Here is an 18,625-nt window from a genome sequence, read left to right as displayed (position 1 = left end):
TTATGCTATTCTGGTTCCACCTAGCCCCCAGAGAGGGAGAGAAAAATAGAGGGGGAGTGGGTAGGGCAAGTGGATGAAAATTAGAAGTTCAAAAGGATTTTCCCATTACAGTGTTCATCTTTAGCACTCTCCCACTTGCCTTGTCACAATGATACTTGAAGCGGTTGTAAAGTCACCAATCACAAATCCTGGAATTCCCTGTGTTACAGCAAGCTGTACTCTGAAGTGTATGTGTTTTTTAAAAATTATGCAATGAAATATAATTATTTATAAGAGTAAAACATTTTGGATCAAAGAAACATCTAAATGGCACTTACGTGGACTATTTTGAGCTGTATTTGCCTTGGTTGGCCATAAAGTCCACTTATAACAAGAAACATTTTAACTGGGCCTAGTATTGGTTAGGAGTGCCACACAAAGTAGCACACCAGATATTACTAACGCAAAGCATTGGCTCTTGTTCCATAGGGGATCTGTATCATCTGATCGATTTAAACCATGGTCAGAAGCAAGGCTCCAATAGATGTTAGCAGAGCTAAAATGCAATCAGGAATGTTGTAGGGAGCAGTAGGCCCAAAAAACAAAACAGATGCCCTGTTTAGGAGAATGGAGGTGTGACCCAGCGAGGGCTCCAAGTAGGAACTCTACAATCTTATTACTGTAACATGTAGGCAGTGGACAGCATGTTCTGCTAAGGGAAATGGAATGTAAGCTTGGCAGTGGTGCCATAAGATCCTAATGTAAGAGCACCCCCGCTATCCAGTTGTAAGAGAATCAGTGTTGTCACTTTGCAAAAGTAATGTCACATCTACCCTTACCAGGTCACAGATGTAAACATAACATCAAAGAGTGAGCAAGCATTTGCCTACCAGGTAAAGAATCAAGCATATAATGTCCATGTTTATGCAAGAATGCATCCCCTCATTGTCCATAGAAAACTGTTTAACATCATAGCAAGGGACCTCTACCCACTCTCTTCTGAGGTCAGGGGTTCCAAAAAATGGTTACACAAAGCCTACACAGTGTAACTCAAGAAGTAGTGAGTGGAAAGTCATGCCCCAAACAGGTACATTCTGACCACTAACAAATGGGGTATACTGTACTTATCCTAGTCCTGATAGATGTTCTACCTAAAGGTACTTGAGGAACTACATTCCCTAGTTCAATGGAAACGCAGGTGCACATTCATTTTGCGTGGTTGGGGTGGGGGTGGGGGCGGGGTTGAGTGCAATATCACTGCACAGGGCAAGTTGGACAAAAAAAAAAACCTTTATTATCACTTTAACTGAGAGAAAGAGAAAGACCCGTTAACTCACTTTATTTTTGAAACACCTCTGTATTTTGAATACTGTTGAATCCCCAACAAGTTCTCCATTTGGTAGTAAGATGTAAACAAATACACGTAGTGATGATGATGTTCTGGTTGTAAGAGAAATGTTGACAGCAGTTTCACCTTGTAAATCTATGAGAGAAATGATTATAAAGTTAATGTTTGGTAAGAAACTGTGGGCTCCATTCACAAAGTGGTATCTTACAGCATCCGAGTATTTGGTAAGATGCCACACAGAATTTTTCAAAAATGTGTTTTGGCATTCACTAAAAAAAACCTACTAAAATACAGCATGAGTTAATTTATGAAGTCATGCGGTATTTTAGTAGTGGTGTCTGTGGTAATTTACCACTGATTGTAGCCAGCATCCTTAACACAGGCTGTAAATAGTTTGGTTGTTAAGAAGGGGGCAGCTTAACAACCTGTAATTGTCATGGTTGTTAAGGAGCTGGCGGCCATAACATCCTTCACATCCTTCCCTGCTGACAGCTGAATGTTAAAAGAAAAATGCCGGCAATTAAAAATTAAGAAAAAAAAAGTGTGGGATCTTCCCCATTGGTATGGATTTTAAGGGTTATCCCCACACCAATTTTTTTTAAAAAAATGGCATGGGGTCCACCCCAAATATCCATACCTGACCCATATGTGAGCATGCAGGTCAGGAAAGAGGGGGATGAGCGAGTTCCCCCCTCCTGAACCATACCAGACCAGATGCCCTGAACATGGGGGGTGCTTTGGGAATCTGGAACACCCCTTTAAAAAGGAGGCCCCCAGATCCTGGCTCCCCCCTATGTGAATTAGTATGGGGTATATAGTACCCCTACTCATAGTACCCTACTCGTTCACCAAAAATGTAAGTGTAGTGTAAAAATAGACAGTAGACGGTCCTTTATTTAAAAAACAGAAATTAAAAAAAAAGTCCCCTGGTGTAGATCCATCATCAATCACAATGTCCACCGCCTTGTAACATCACCGACCGAGGGCATGCTGGGTCGGTGACTGTGATAGACTCACCCAGGACAGAAGCTTTTGGAGGGGACTGAATGCTAGCCTCTTGACTAACGACTGTGGGCCCTGGCCTTTGAGGGAGCGACAAGCATTTAGGAAGATGTTCTGTTATGTAATGCAAAAGGACATTATTAAGGAGGCCATGATGGTTTCTGCCAGCTTGGGACTCGGTAGACAGATGTATGTGAAAGGAAGGCTGGTTGATGAGATCTGGAAAGCCCTGGGTCTCCTGTTGTCTACTGGTCTGGAGGGTCTTTCACCCATTGTTAATTGTGCTAATTAACACACCTATTGTCTGCTAGCAAACTACTGTGGGGATGTGTTTATACTTGTAACAATGTGTATTGTACTTTGTGAGCTTGAAGCTGAGAAGCCTGACCTAGAATGAGATCTCTGAGTGTCCAGGTGGCTACTTTAACTTAATGTTTATAGTGTTAATCATCCTTCTGCATACAGTTGAGTTTGCATATGATAATGTGATTAGCCTCACCTGGTTGTGTAGTATAAATTCTCAAATAAAGAGTTTTGCAGCCAAATTAGTTCTTGGTTGCAATAGGCGGCTATAATATCTGCTATCTATGTTCAGACTGGAGGAAGCCGTTTACTGCCATAAGCACTCAAGCGGAGTGTGGGACATTCCTTCATGGTGATGTCACAAGGGGGTGGTGCCACCCTGTCACATCACTGGTGGCCCCACCCCCTTTAAGAACTGTCAGATGGTGTGTCAGTTCACCTAGAGGCCAGGTGACAGAAGCACACCGTAGGGATCAGGAGTGTTCTGCAAGGTTGTGGACCCTACGGCTGACTGCTGCGGACGGGGGCCAAGGTGATAAGGACAGGGCCGCCGGAACACCAAGATGGATCCCACCGGGGTTAGAGAGTACGTTTCCCTGGGGCGCGGAGTCTAAGAGCCAGCAGGTGTTCACCAGAGCCTCTAGCGGTGAGGATGGACTGGGCTGCAATTGGCTCCAGGTCACGACCCCCAGGGTCCCCAAGCTCACACCCACAGTAGGCAACAGAATGATAGGGATAGTGAGGGATAAAGCCAAGGTTGGGGCCACAACTAGACAGGGATAGTCAGGGACACACCAAAAGGTCAAGATCAAAGGCAAACACACAAAGATTGATCAGCAGGGTTGGCCTGCAGTGCACAGGTTAATATAGAGTTCTCTGATAGGAGCTAGGGTGGAGCCATGCCAGAGGATGGATTACAAAAGCAGTCAGGTGAGGGTCGGCTGGTCTCTAGAGATGAACACATGGAGACAGGTAAGCAGACAAACTATTGCATAACCATGACATGGTGGAGCTGGCAGATGGCAGGAGCTTTGCTTGGAAGCTGAGCATTTTTTCTTCTCAGGTCAGCAGTGGCGGTGCACATGATTCACGATGGATCTACATGGGGGGACATTTTTTTAACTTAAATTTTTTTAATAAAATACTATTGGTAAAGGGGGCATCCAGATTTTGATAAGCCCCTGGCCTGCAGACCCCCACAACCACTGGCCAGGGTTGTGGGGGAAGAGGCCCCATTCTATGCATTAAAGTGAAAAACCTTTTGTGCTGCAGCTGCCCCCCAGAGCCCCCATTTTTCTTACCTAAACCCGATCGTACCAGCAGTGAGCATGAGCCCAGCAGCTCCAGCTGGTGTCTCGGGTCCTCATTGGATAGATTGATTGCAGCAGGAGCCATTATCTCCTGCTGCTGTCAGTCAAATCCAGTGACATGGGGAGTGGGGCCGAGTCCTGCTGTCTGTGTCAATGGACGCAGCAGCAGGACTCAGGTGCGCACCCGTGTGGGCGCTCTCAGGGGATGCGAGTCTCCATGGGGGCACCCGACGAAGAGGAGGAGCCAGGAGTGCAGACAGGGTACCCCAGAAAAGGAGGATTGGGGCCCGCTCTGTGCAAAAACCTAGCCACTGCCCAGAGGTCCCAGGTACATGGGAGACCCCTGCAGTCCCCTGCCCCACCCTCCGAATGTGGACAGGAGGTGGTGATCATTGTCGGGGCTGTGACATTTTAGGTTGTTGTGGGGATCTTCAGGATGGAGAGCAGGGGAATAGGCCAGTAAATGTGTAATTTTCTAGCCCCTTTATTTTCTAATTGATTACAATTAGAGATCGGTACCACTTATTAACTGTGTTCAGTTATATACTGAAGCATAGCAAACTGTGCTTACTAAGCTTCAATGCAGGAATGAACAGGAGCATCTATCTCCTGTTCAGTCATTTTCAGTGCAGCTGAGGCTACAGAGAAAGGGACTGGAGAATAAGCCCTTTTTTCTGTTTCTCAGCAAAGATCCCCCCCCCACCCCCGCAACAGTATTGTGCCACACCCAATATGTAGCATAATTTATCAAGGCTTCCTGAGGGAATGGGAAACCTGGGGGCTTGCTGGACTTTTGGGTACCTATGATGAACTAATCACTTTTTACGGTTTATTGCCAACTATGGACACCTTGGACTCTTTGCCACCTCCTGTGGGTTATATGTCAATATGGACTCTCCCTTTAATGGACTGCTTTAAGGGCTCCGAGATTCCCCCAACAGGCCATGCTCAATATGTAGCATCATTTAGCCCCATCCGCTGTTTGCAGTGTCGCGCTGAACGCGCGGCAGGTCACAATCTCCCTTGCATTACTTTGTCCAGGGGCCCATGATCCTGTTAAAATGGCACTGGTTGTAACCAAAGAAAATAAATTGCTGGCCTCATTAGAGTGGCGAAAGAGACTGCAATAGAGTGGAGGGGAGTTAAACGCTGAAGTTTCTGTGTAAGCCTGGTTGGCTCAGGGGCTGGTGGTGGTTAGGGGACCGTAATTACCCTCCTGGCAGTGGTAGATACCTCAGTTATCATGTACCTCATGTGTTCGGTTGGAGTCTCAGAGCCTGGAACATGGAAGACACAGGTCTATGTGAGAAGGTGGGCATTAGGGTGCTTCCAATGGGTTAAAAAAATTTTTTAATGGTGACTTAAGTTTCTCTGGGTTAAGTCTGCTTTCTTTCTGTTACAACTCTTACAATGTTGTTGTGTGCACTCTGGCCCTGGGTTGACCTGCCAGGTGGATGGGTCCAATAGCAATGGCGGCCCGTTCATAAGGAACACAAGGGCACTGCCCCCCCAAAATGAATGCACCCAGCCCCTAATCTACATGCAGGGTGCTGGACGCATTGGCTTCCAATGTTTTTTTTTTTTTTTAATGTTGGAAGCACATAATTAGAGGCTGAGGCTCTACTTGGCTTCAAAAAAAGGTGGGCTTGGCGCCCAGAGCCCACCCAGTTGTGTGACAACAGCAAATTATTATTCGCTATTGTCTTCCTGATTCTCCTCCTGGCCAATTAGGAAGCGGGTCTTAAGAGAGGAGAAGTGACCGTATTGGCCGCCAAGAAGTAAGCCGCAGAGGAGGAGGAGAAGCAGGAAGGAGCAGAAGCTGCCTGTGACCTTGATGGGGAAAGTACGGGGCTGGTGGGTGGACTAGCTAGCGACGGGGTAGGGAGAGGGACCAACCGACCAGTTGGGGGGTGGCAGGTGGTTTGTTTGCTGCCCCTATAAACAAACGGAGCACCAGCCAACCACTGTCCAATAGAAAGGTATTAACCATGCTGACCAAGTTTTCCTAGCAAAACCCTGTGACCCAACGTCCCCTACATGTGATTCCATATACATAGGGGCTCCGTTGCTGGAACACTGCCAAAATGTAGGCTACTGGACTGCTTTAAGGACTTTGCTGCTACTGGGATATAATTACTCAATGGGCACTGGAGCACATTTGTACAGGATTATGTGAGAAGTTGCTTTACAAGAAATGTTCCTCTATGTTTGCATTTCTTTAGTAAAAACTGGTTTGTATTCCTCTAAATACCAGGTCTGAAGTCTCTCTAAGTGATGGATTGCATGCCATAGACAAAGAAAAAGGCTTGCATCAATTAGACTGTTAATGAAAGGAGATAGAGTACATTTAGTCCAGTAGAGAGATGCTGTTAAGTATGCGTTATATGGCTGTTCCTAGAGACAACCATACTTGTATCATTGCTTAAAGCAGCCAACCATCCAGGAAGTAGGTGATGTAGCATAGGGTGTTGTTCTTATCCCCTTTACTAGGATTTGGTTCCCCACATACTAAGACCAGACCTGAGGCACAACATACTCAGGGACTTAGACTGGGAATCACGGAAGAGATGTAGTTGGGTCCCTGAGAGAGAGAGAAAGCAAGCACATATTTACAGAATGAAGTTCATGTCCTGTCTCCATTGGTAACTGGACATGTCACTGCTGATTTTGCATAACCGCAAACTCCTGCCTAGAACCTAGGCAATTAGCGAATGAAGCTCTTAGTGTCTCCCACTAGGGTGTCTAAGCCCTACCCATCAGGGGGTTAAAGGACTGGTGGCCACTAAGATGAGAGAGAGTGTGAAAGCTTGCATCCGTGCACGTGGACAAGATATGAGCCATGCCCAGTTGCCTGAAGTTCAGTTTGTTAGGAAAGCTGCTAAGCTGCATGTGCTGGTCATAAATATAGTATTGTGTAACCTTGCTGCATACTTCGGTGTTCCAACACACCAGGTACAGGTCTCTTACACAGCAGTCATAATGTTGTTTGTGTAGCACCCTCCAAGGTAGGTGCTTAGAAGAGAGTGTAGTTTTTGGTCTTTCTGCTTACTAGGAAGATTGTCAGGTAAACTTTGAGTCCTCTCTGTCTACCAGGGAGCACGATCTATTGATTAGGTCTGTTCAGTGTGCTCCGGTGCAGCACAGCTTGTCTGAATGTCCCACACTGGTCCAATAGGGAGGCATATTGGACAGTGGGAGGGGAACTGACAAGTGAGGGCCCAGGAATTGTTACAGCCCTTATTATTGACAAAGGAGAGTGCTGCTATGCATGCCTGTGACTGTATAAATGCCAAGGGTACATGTGCTTGGGGTCTTTCAGCTGGAGAGCGGCTGCCCCTCCTCTGTAGATGTTGCCATGCGGCCTTGGGTAGTCAACCTGAAGTCGGAGAGGAGCTGAACCCAGAGGTCCTGTAGAGCTGACTGGAAGGGGGAAACCAGGAAGGATCTAATTCTGGCTACTGTGAGTACAGATCTGTGTCTTTGGGCCTGTCCTCTGAGGGACACCCCTTCAGCTAGAAGAGTCACTGAACGGGTGTCAGTCAAGGGAGAGAGAGAGAGATTATCCTGAAGATAAAGTAGTTGCATCAAGTCTGCTGCTAGTGTGAGCATAAAGACTTAATTCCTCCATACATGTGGCTGTATGGTAAAAGCAGCGTGTCTACTCTTCCACAAGTAATCCGGTGAGGCCAAGTTAGAATTGTCCTTATCTACTGCGAGTAGTTCAAGTTGGAGTATCCCACTAATCCCTTCTCCCATCCAAGTTCCACAAAAAATATCAAAACTACAAATACCCTGGACTGTTTATTGAGTAACAAGCAAACAGGAGTAAGGGGGGAATAAGTGAAAAACCTCTAGTAACTGGCTGCATGTAATCAGAGGGAGGCCTAAGAAGTTAACACATAGCAAGCCCTACGGGGACAGTGCTACATTTGCAACAGTACTGTCCACCCCTCCTCTTTTCTTGGCCAATTGCAGAGTGCTTAGAATTCTGTGAACCTACCCATTCAATAATTGCAAAGCTTTCAGCTAAAAATGGAAAAGAAGAGCAGGTAATGTGGCTGAGTGCTGAAGTATATAGCGAAAGCTGTACTTTCTGTGCTTACTGAATCAGTAAATAGACGTGCACTGCCGAAAAATTTGTTTGTTTTAGTTACATTGTTTTTTTTGTTTTTTGGTTTTGTTTTTCAGGTCATTCGTTATGATCGCAATTCGTAAAATCATAAATTCGTAAATTAGAAAATTTGTAGATTCGTAAATTAGAAAATTCGTAAATTCATAAAAACGAAAATCCGACAATAAAAAATAAAATCCGAAAATTCGAAAGCACGGAAGCCCGAAAATTTGAAATGAACTATATAACTAAATAATAACTAACTATTCAATTATAGGTATTGGAATTTCCTTTAAAATTTGGCTGTTAGTGAACGTAATGACGAATTTATCCAAAGTTACAAATTATCCAAAATAACGAATGCCGCATCTAAACAAATGGAACAGATCAAATTATTAATAACAAATAATAAACTTTTTTTTATTATTATTGTTATTTATTATTAATTTGTTGCGTTGCATTTGTTTAGATATGGTTTTCATTATTATGGATAATTCGTAACTTCGGATAAATTCATATTCGTTATGTTCACTAACAGGCAAATTTGAAAGGAACTTCCAATACCTATAATTTAATAGCTTAGTCAAGTTATTATTAGTTAGTTATTTCAGATTTTCGGGTTTTCGAATTTGAGAATTTTTTATTTTTTTAATTAATAAATTTACAAAATTTTGAATTTACAAGTTTTTGAATATTCAAATTTACGAATATATTCGGAAAAATTTGTTAAGCGGATTTTCATTGATTCGGATATTTCCGAAATAACGAATTTGTAAAAATTCAGAAAAACGAATTTGGAACGAAACAAATTGGACATGTCTACCAGTAAATTGTAAACAAAAGAGTGAGAGCTCTGGAAGTTGGCATACACCACCTTGCATTTAACTCCTTGTCTACCCACAGATTTTAAATGTGTCTCATTTTCTGAAGTTCTTCTTTAACCCCCCTAGCGGTAATCCTGAGTCTGGCTCAGGGTAGGAATATACTGACAGGAGTGGTAACCCCGAGCCAGGCTCGGGATGGCTTCGCTCGATGCAGGGGAGGACACAGGGAGCGTTACTCACCTTGTCCCCTGGATCCAGTGATGTCCCCCACGCTGTGTGATCGAGCTGTCCTCCGCTCGATTCACAGTGCCGAATGCCGCCGAGCTCCGTTCCCTGTGACGGTACGGCGCACGGGAGCGGAGAACGGCGGCAAATTCAAAAAAGTTAAAACACACTAAACACACACAGCACTGTAATCTTACAGATTACAGTGCTGTATTAAAAAATACACACCCCCTTTGTCCCTAGTGGTCTGTGCAGTGTCCTGCATGCACTTTTATATTATAAATATATATATATATATTATAAATATTGTTTTTTACTGCCTGGAATTTGGAGATTGTCCATAGCAACCAAAAAGTGTAAATTTTTCAGTGTTTTAGGATTTTATTACATTATTGAATACTTTTTATTATTCTTTATTATATTATAAACTTTATCATACCTGGGATGTCTGCTAGACTCTGGTTTGAACAGATTTAAGAGCGTTATTCCTAAGAATTACAGGACTACAAAATAAAAGCCAGATTTCCGTGCAAAATAATTGTACCGCTTTCAGCACCTAAATCCAGACTAATTCATACCGCCAGGGAGGTTAAACATTTCATTTTTTTCTGAAAAAATTCTTTACCTTCACTTCCCTCGGAAATTGGTATTGACAATAATCCAGACTGTTGAATTGATCCTTTAGAAGTAACCTGAAAATTAATGAAAGGAGCTGAAGTTAAATTCTGCAGATATCAGTGAGATAAGTGGCAGACCATCCATATGGGGTGCAGGGGCGCCACCCCCCTAATCCATGCGCCTGCACCCTAATATACATGCACGGTGCTGGACGTATGGATTCCAATATGTTTTTTTTTTCTAGAAGCACGTGATTAGAGTCTCAGGTTCTAATTGGCTTAAAAAAAGGGTGGGTTCAGGGCGCAGAGCACTGCGCCCTGAGCCCATCCAGTTGTGTAACAATACCAAATAATTTTTTTGCTATTGTCTTCCCGATTCTCCTCCCGGCCAATCAGGAAGCAGGTCCTAAAACCTGATTGGCCTAGAGGAGAAACAATCCTACTGGCTACTTAGGAGAAGATGCAGGGTGAAGCCGCCACCCCCTGCCTGGTGGAAGCGCTGCCTGTGACCTAGATGGCGGTAAGTGGGGGGCTTGTGACCGACCGATCCGACCGACCAAGATGTCCCTCCCCACAGTGGCATTGCTTTGGAACATCCCACATTAGTAATTACTATTACTGCTCTGTGTTCCTTGATGTACAATATAGAAAATAGGATTTTTTTTAACAGCTTACCTGTAAAATCCTTTTCTTGGAGTACATCAGAGGACACAGAGGTCCCTCCCCTCTAATTGGGGTATGTATATTGCTTTGCTACAAAAACTGGAGGTACTTCCTGTATGGGAGGGGTTATATTTAGGGGAACTTCCTGTCCATTCACCTATAGGTGGCGTATAACCCACATAATAATTACTATGGGTGCCCTGTGTCCCGTGATGTTTGCCAAGAAAAGGATTTTGCAGGTAAGCTGTTATAAAAATCCTATTATAGCACCAGCTGCCACTGAGTGAAAATAGCTGATTGGAGGGAAAGGAAAAGCCCCCTCTAAACAGCACACAAGAACAGAACTGAGGCTGTAAATCACAGGCTGTGTGCTGGAGCTCCCTCCCTGTTGTCACCTCTTCCTTTGTCAGGAAAATGTGTCAGAAGATCTGATGAAGAAAATAGAGGTGCAGTTGTTAGGGGGAGGAAGGATAGGCTTCTCTGAAAAGTTTTCAGGGATCGCCTAAAAGTGAATAGATTTGGAGACAGTCTGACAGATTGAAGTAGGGAATTCCAAAGGATGGGAGAGGCTCGGGAGAAGTCCTGGAGGTGATGAGGGAGCTGGAGAGCAGGAGGTCTTGGGAGGAATGAAGAGAATGATTAGGTTGGTATTTTGAGACTAGGCTAGTGATGTAGATTGGGCAGAGCTGTGGATGGCTTTGTAACTTATTGTTAGTATTTTGAATTGAATTTGTTGGGCGAGCGGCAGCCAATGGAGGGGTTGGCAGAGAGCGGTAGCAGGCGCTGATCGGTTTGTAAGGTGGATGAGTCTGGCAGTAGCATTTATGGTGGATTGAAGGGGGGTAGTCTAATTAAAGGTAAGCCAATGAGGAGGCAGTTGCAGTAGTCGAGGCAAGAGATAACCAGGGAGTGAATCAGAAGCTTTGTGGTTTCATTGGTTAGTTTAGAGATGTTGCGGAGGTTGAGGCAGAAAGCTTTGGAAAGTGATTGGATGTGGGGCCAAAAGGAGAGTCCAGAGTCCAGGATAACACCTAGCACCCTACAATGTGGGGATAGGTGGATGGTTGTGCCATTGCTGTTGACAGAGAAGTCAGTGGAAGAGGCACGTAGGGGAGGAAATATTATAGGTTTGGTTTTAGACAAGTTGAGTTTGTGGAAGTGGTGTGACATCCAAACAGATATGTCTGTTAGTAAGTTAGTGGTGCGTGAGGAGACTGATGGAGTGAGTTGAGGGGTGGAGAGATAGATTTGGGTGTAGTCATAGTAGAAATGATATTGAAAGCCGTGGGACTGATGAACTGACCCAGGGAAGAGGTGTCAATTGAAAATAGGAGAGGTCCAAGAACAGAATCTTGGGGGAGCCCGACAGAGAAGGGAAGAGGAGAGGAGAAAGTAGAATTGTAAGTGACACTGAAGGTGCATTCGGATAGGTAGGATGAGAGCCACTGAAGAGTGCAGTCACGGAGACCGAGTGAGTAACGTTTTTTGAGGAGAGGGTGGCAACTATATCAAAGGCAGCTGAAAGTTCCAGAAGTATTAGGCCGCGTACACACGGGCGGATTGTCTGCCCAACTAAGTTCGTCAGACAATCCGACAGACAGTCCGTCCAACTTTTAAATGAACGGACTTGACCACACACGATGAACGAACAGTCCGCTGAAAACTTGCGCGATGACGTGTACAGCACGTACGACGGGACTAGAAATTCGACGTCCAATACACTGCAATGCAACCTTCGCCGTGTAAATCCTTTCTGAGCATGCGCCATACTTAGTCCGTCCAACTTGCCTACTCACGAGCGGACTGTCCGCTGAAACCAAGTTTGGACGGACAAAATTACGGAAATTCCGAAAGACTTAGTCCGTCAGACTGTCCGCTGAAAAAGTCCACTGAAGCCCACACACGAGCGGATTGTCCGCTGAAACACGGTTCAGCGGACTAAGTTGGACGGACAATCCTCTCGTGTGTACGCGGCCTTAGAAGAATAGTGTCCGTTGGTTTTTGTGGTTAGTAGGTCATTTGTGAGTTTTAGAAGAGCAGTTTCTGTGGAGTGTTGAGGGCGAAATCCAGATTGAAGGGGATCAAGAAGGTTATTATTAGTGAGGTGGTCACTCAGTTGGTTGTAAACCAGGCGTTCAGGGAATTTAAAGGCGATAATGGTATTTGTTCAAGTTTATGAAGTACCATCAAAAATCATATTTGACAATAAGCAATTTGGATGGGAAAAATCAAGGCTTACCAGATAGTGCAAATCCATGTGCTCGACTTTATTCTCCAGCTCTGTACGCTTAATGATATAGTCCACCTTGGCCTCATGCTCCCCCTCACATGGAAGAGCCACATTAAAGGATTGGATTTTCAGCAAACTCTTGCTACGAGAGTAGACGGAATTAAGGTAGAGTTCAGCGTAACCGTACTTTGCTGTAATAAATTTGGGCACATTTTGTTGCTCTAATAGGTTCGTTCTAGCCTATAAAAGAAACAACAGTAAAAACATATAGATAAAATATTATAACACCATCACCTACAATGGAATACCCACTAAGTGCAGTACAGCACCTCACATGCTTGTCATAGATCAAGCAGAGGAGAGCTTTGTGGTAGACTTGTCTACCAGTGTTCCCCAGAGCCTGTTCATCTGTATCTGAAAAGGGCAAATTATTTTCCAAACCCAGAAGTAATTATTAAAATAGTTACCACCAGTTTTACTTGTCCTGTCCAGCTGCTCGTGTTCTCGATTATGAAGGACACGTGTCCCTTCTCATTGGTCACAAGAGTCTGCTTGTTTGCAAAGTTTTTGTTTGAAACACTGAGGTGCACTGTGTAGCCAGCAAGAGGGTCACCAAAGGAATCTGTTACCGCAAGCTATAGAGGGACATAAATATAGTAAGAATAACAAAAAAATGTATTTAATATTACAGGTATTTAACCACTTGCTTACTGGGCACTTAAACACCCTTCCTGCTCAGACCAATTTTCAGCTTTCGGTGCTCTCACACTTTGAATGACAATTACTCAGTAATGCAACACTGTACCCAAATGAATTTTTTGTCCTTTTTTTCCTACAAATAGAGCTTTCTTTTGGGGGTATTTGATCACCTTTGGGGTTTTTATTTTTTGCGCTATAAATGAAAAAAGACCGAAAATTTTGAAAAAAAACGCATATTTCTTTGTTTCTGTGACAGAATTATGCAAATTAATAATTTTTCTTCATAAATTTTGGCCACAATTTATACTGCTACATATCTTTGGTAAAAATAACCCAAATTAGTGGATATTGTTTGGTCTTTGTGAAAGTTAGAGAGTCTACAAGCTGTGGTGCGAATCGCACAAAATTGATCACTTCTGATGTACTGGTGGACTATCTCGCTTCTTGTGACCCGAACAAGTCAGGAAAGTACAAATACCCCCCAAATGACCCCTTTTTGGAAAGTAGACATTCCAAGGTATTTAGTAAGAGGCATAGTGAGCTTTTTGATGTTGTCATTTTTTTCCCACAATTCTTTGCAAAATTAAGATTTTTCATATTTTTTTTTCTCCACAAAATTGTCATTGTAATAGGTTATTTCTCTCACGTGGCATGTGTATACCACAAATGACACCCCCAAAAAAATTCTGCTACTCCTCCTGAGTATTACAATACCACATGTGTGGGACTTTTTCACAGCCTGGCCACATAGAGAGGCCCAACATGCAGGTAGCGCCATCATGTGTTCTAGGAACATAAATTACACATCTAACTTGTTGACTATTTATTACGCTTTTGAAGCACCAGGACAATGACACGTGACACTGATGACACGTGGCACTGATGACAGATGGCACTAATATGTGGCACTGATGACAGATGGCACTAATATGTGGCACTGATGACACGTGGCACTTATACGTGGCACTGATGACACGTGGCACTAATACGTGACACTGAAGACACGTGGCACTAATACGTGGCACCGATGACAGATGGCACTAATATGTGGCACTAATACTTGTCACCGATGACAGATGGCACTAATACATGGCATCGATGACGCATGACACTGATGACAGATGGCCCTGATAAGTGGCATTGATGACATGTGACACTGATAACAGATGCCACGTGACACTGACAGGTGGCATTGATGACAAATGGCACTGATACGTGGCACTGATGACAGATGGCACTAATACGTGGCACTGATGACAGATGGCACTATGTGGCACTGATGACACGTGGCACTGATGACAGATGGCACTGATGACAGATGGCACTTATACGTGGCACTGATGACAGATGGCACTGGGGACAAATGGCACTGGGGGCAGGTAGCACTGGGATGGATGGCACTGGGGGCAGGTAGCACTGGGGTGGATGGCACTGGGGCGGATGGCACTGGGGCATATGGCACAGGGGCAGATGGCACTGGGGCAGATGGCACTGCTGGTGGCGGATGGCACTGCTGGGGGAGGATGGCACTGCTGGGGGAGGATGGCACTGCTGGGGGAGGATGGCACTTTTTACTTTACTTTTTTTACTTTTTTTTTTTCTTCAGCTCAAGGCAGAACGGCTGCCGCTGCAGCCGTTCATCTCTCCCCTCTCACACTGTCTGTGTGAGGAGGGAGAGCGGCGCTGAGAGATGATCTCATATGTTTACATATGAGATCATCTCCCATTGGATACGCCGATCACGCTGTAAACGGCCACTGTGATTGGCCGTTTACAGCGATCTGTGTTTGCCTGTCCCTGGGGGACACGGCGAACACAGAACTGCGGGCGCGCATCGCGGAAGTAAACATTAGGACGTCCAGGGACGGCCTCCCGGACGAACGCGCCTGCTCTACGGCCGTCATTCGGCTATAGGGCGGGCGCGAGGTGGTTAAATAGCACCAACAATTTTATGCAACACTTTAGATTATATTGTAATTTCAACACATTGAAGTTTGTGATGAGTTATGATGTAACAGACAGTGAGGGGAATTTACTAAGACTGGAGCAGACAGAATCTAGAAAAGCTGTGCATGGCAACCAATCAGCTTTTAGCTTTCATTTTCAAAGCTTAAGGGCTCTTTCACACGGGCATGTCTCTGCTTTTCTTAAAGGGGGATCGATCCGAGGACAGGTCCCTCTCCACTCACAGTGTAGAGATGGACCTGTCAGAGCACCGCTCTCCTCTATGGGGAGATCGGATAAAAACGGACCGCCTGTTCATTTTCCTCTGATCCGATCGGGCAGATGGAAAATAGGGTGACCATTCGTCTGGATTTCACGGACAGGATCAGATAGTAAATCAGCGGGTGTCAGCAGACATGTTACCGCTGACATCTGCCGCTCTATAGCGGTGAATGGAGGGTCCGATCGGGTCCGCCTGAAAAACCGGCAGGTGGACCTGATCGGAAAGCCTGTGTGAAAGGGGCCTTACTGAACAAGCTTAAGGTAGAGCCTTATTGGTTGCCTTGCACAGCTCTTCCAGAGTCTGTCTGCTCTAGTCTTAGTAAATTGCCCCCATGCACTAGCCCTTGTGGGCGCGCCTGCGCCATCGGAGGTCACAGGGGGAGCCAATCAGCGGGTCCAGTGGAAGCGATGTCTGCTGGTCACCCGCAATCATTCCCCACAGAGGCAGAATGGGCATCTGCCTCTGTAAACAATGCAGATCGCTGTTCTAACAGAGGAGAAGATTGAGATCTTGTGTTCCTGCTAAGCAGGAACACGGATCTCTGTGTTGTCCCAGTCAGTCCATCCCCCACACAGTTAGAAAACACTCCCAGGGAATACACTTAACCCTTTGATTGCCCCTGACGACACCTCCAGATCGGTTTGCATATTGCAGTGCAAACAGTTAATTTGGAAAAGGAATGGGATTGCATGGGTGCACTAGGGATGCGCTTACGTTCGTCTCAAACATCAGGTGTTCGCCTGTTCGCCAAATAGCAAACAATTTGCAGTGTTCGCATTTGTCTATAGTATGCCTGTAAAGTGGCAAATTTTTTCCGTGTTTAGAAAAGTCAGAGAGCAAAATGACATTTCTAAAGGAAAAAAAGTAATGTAAAACTACTCACGGCTATAATGAATTGTCAGGTCCGGGCAATACAGATAAAAGTCATTGAAAAAAAATGGCATGGGTTCCCCCCCCCCCCCCCCCAGTCCATTACCAGGCCCTTTGGCATGCTTGGCCAATCATCAGCCAGCAATGCACTGCAATGCCTCAGTGAATTTTGGGCCGTGATGTGCCACTCGAATTTGGCGTGAACGACCCATAATGTTTGGAATTCGCCGAACGGTCGAACAGCCAATGTTCGACTCGAACATGAGTTCGACTCGAACACGAAGCTCATCCCTAGTCATGGATCACTGATCCAAACCAAGTATGCAGATCTGGAGTTCTGACATCAGCCTGATTTCATAATCTGTATTCTTGTTTTGGGTTAATGATCCAGAACAGGGGTCTCCAAACTTTTCAAACAAATGGCCAGTTTATTGTCCTTCAGACTTTAAGAGGGCCGGAGAGTGTGGCCAGCAGAGGCAGAAATGTCATGGGCTTGGCATCAGTGAGAATAAATATGGCCTCAGGGTTGGTAGTCAAAGAGGAGGAGTATTGCCCCTATTAGGAGGAGGAATAGTATCCCATCATTGGTATCGGTGGAAGAAATAGTGCCCCGTTGTTGGTGTCAGTGGGAGAAATAGTGCCCCAAGGCCCGGATAAGGGCTAGCAAAGGGACGCATCTGGCCCTCGGGCCACAGTTTGAAGACCACTGATCTAGAAGATGCTGAAACAACAAGAATCATCGGAAGTAGGTCAACAATGACAGCTTCTCAGTACAGGTTTTCTTTAAATAGTAATAAGAATTCAAGGTGGCAGATGGAGAACAAAGTAGACTAACTCACCAATCCTCTGTATGGCATTCCAGGTTTGTAGGTGCTTTCATAGTCAACAAACTGCACTTTGTTTATTATATTTGAGATTTGTGTCTCGCTGCTGGCTGATAACTCAATTCCTGCACAAAGTTAGAAAAAGGAACAAATTTATAGAGTTAGGAGTGCAGTACACTTACTTACGCATATATTTGCAAATGTGTGCAAACTAAAACCCCTTGTTTTAACCACTTTAAGACCAGACCTATTTTTCAAACTTGTTGTTTACAAGTTAAAATCAGTTCTTTTGCTAGAAACTTACTTAGAACCCCCAAACATTACACATTTTTCTAACACCCTAGAGAATAAAATGGTGGTTGTTGCAATACTTTCTGTCACACCGTATTTGCGCAGCGGTCACACTTTTTGGGGAAAAAATACACATTTTTAAATTAAAAGATTTTTTTTTTTAGATTGTGAAAGATAATGTTACGCCAAGTAAATTGATACCCAACATGTCACGCTTCAAAATTTCACCCGCTCGTGGAATGGCGACAAACTTTTATCCTTAAAAATCTCCATAGGCGACATTTAACAATTGTACAGTCTGCATGCTTTGAGTTACGGCGGAGGTCTAGGGCTCAAATTATTGCTCTTGCTCTAAGGCAATACCTCACATGTGTGGTTTGAACACCGTTCTCATGTATGCGTTCGCTTCTGCACACGAGCTCGGCGGGACGGGGCACATTAAAAAAAAAAAATCTTTACCTTTTATTTTTTATTTTTACACTGTTCTTTTTTTTTTTTTTTAATGTGTCACTTTTATTCCTATTATAGGGAATGTAAACATGATAAACAAAGAACAAAGAACCAATACCATAGCTCAACTCACCAACCAGTCTGCTATCTGACCAAATTAACCAGTCCAACAGTCTGCGTTAAAAACAGGGGTTTAGTTATCACACATTTGCAAATGCATGCATAAGGTCCGGAGACACACTGTACACCTTTGCTGCCACTATGCTCCTGCTGGGTGTCCAGTGTACTCCTGGTCCTTTAAGGGGGATTGGGCTCCCTCCAGGTCCACCTGCCTCTCATCTATCCATTTTATGCATGTGCTTCCATTGTGGAGACGCTTACAAACATAAATTCATTAGCCTTAGGACTGCAAGCATACACAGGCCTTGCAGCTTATGCATGTATTTGCAAATGTAGACTGTTGGACAGGTTAATTTGGTCAGTTAGCAGACTGGTTGGTGAGTTGAGCTATGGTATGTTCTGTCTTTGTTTTTCATGTGTTTGCCCTTCCATGTGCTCCTTGCTGTGAAGGCCAGTTATAGATGGGGGTAGGGACCTTTTGATTTGTTACAGGGAATGTAAACATCCCTTGTAATAGAAAAAAAGCATGATG

The 18,625-nt window shown here is 44.5% G+C and overlaps 1 protein-coding gene across 1 annotated transcript in view; it reads right to left on the bottom strand.

Moving 5' to 3' along the window:
- LOC143930931 (alpha-2-macroglobulin-like protein 1) overlaps positions 1–18,625 on the bottom strand; it is a 281,168-nt gene that overhangs the window by 184,301 nt on the left and 78,242 nt on the right. Inside the window, exons 10-14 of the mRNA XM_077455621.1 lie at positions 17,248–17,357; positions 13,080–13,247; positions 12,622–12,852; positions 9,728–9,794; positions 1,317–1,462 (exon numbers count right to left, since the gene is read on the bottom strand). Coding sequence (XP_077311747.1) covers positions 1,317–1,462; positions 9,728–9,794; positions 12,622–12,852; positions 13,080–13,247; positions 17,248–17,357 — 722 coding nt within the window. The remainder of the gene's footprint in view (positions 1–1,316; positions 1,463–9,727; positions 9,795–12,621; positions 12,853–13,079; positions 13,248–17,247; positions 17,358–18,625) is intronic.

Source organism: Lithobates pipiens, unplaced genomic scaffold (genome assembly GCF_037356315.1).
Source record: "Lithobates pipiens isolate NorthernLeopardFrog02 unplaced genomic scaffold, aLitPip1_a1.2 Scaffold_25, whole genome shotgun sequence".
Classification (NCBI taxonomy): domain Eukaryota; kingdom Metazoa; phylum Chordata; class Amphibia; order Anura; family Ranidae; genus Lithobates; species Lithobates pipiens.
This window is presented reverse-complemented; position numbering and strand designations above follow the sequence as displayed.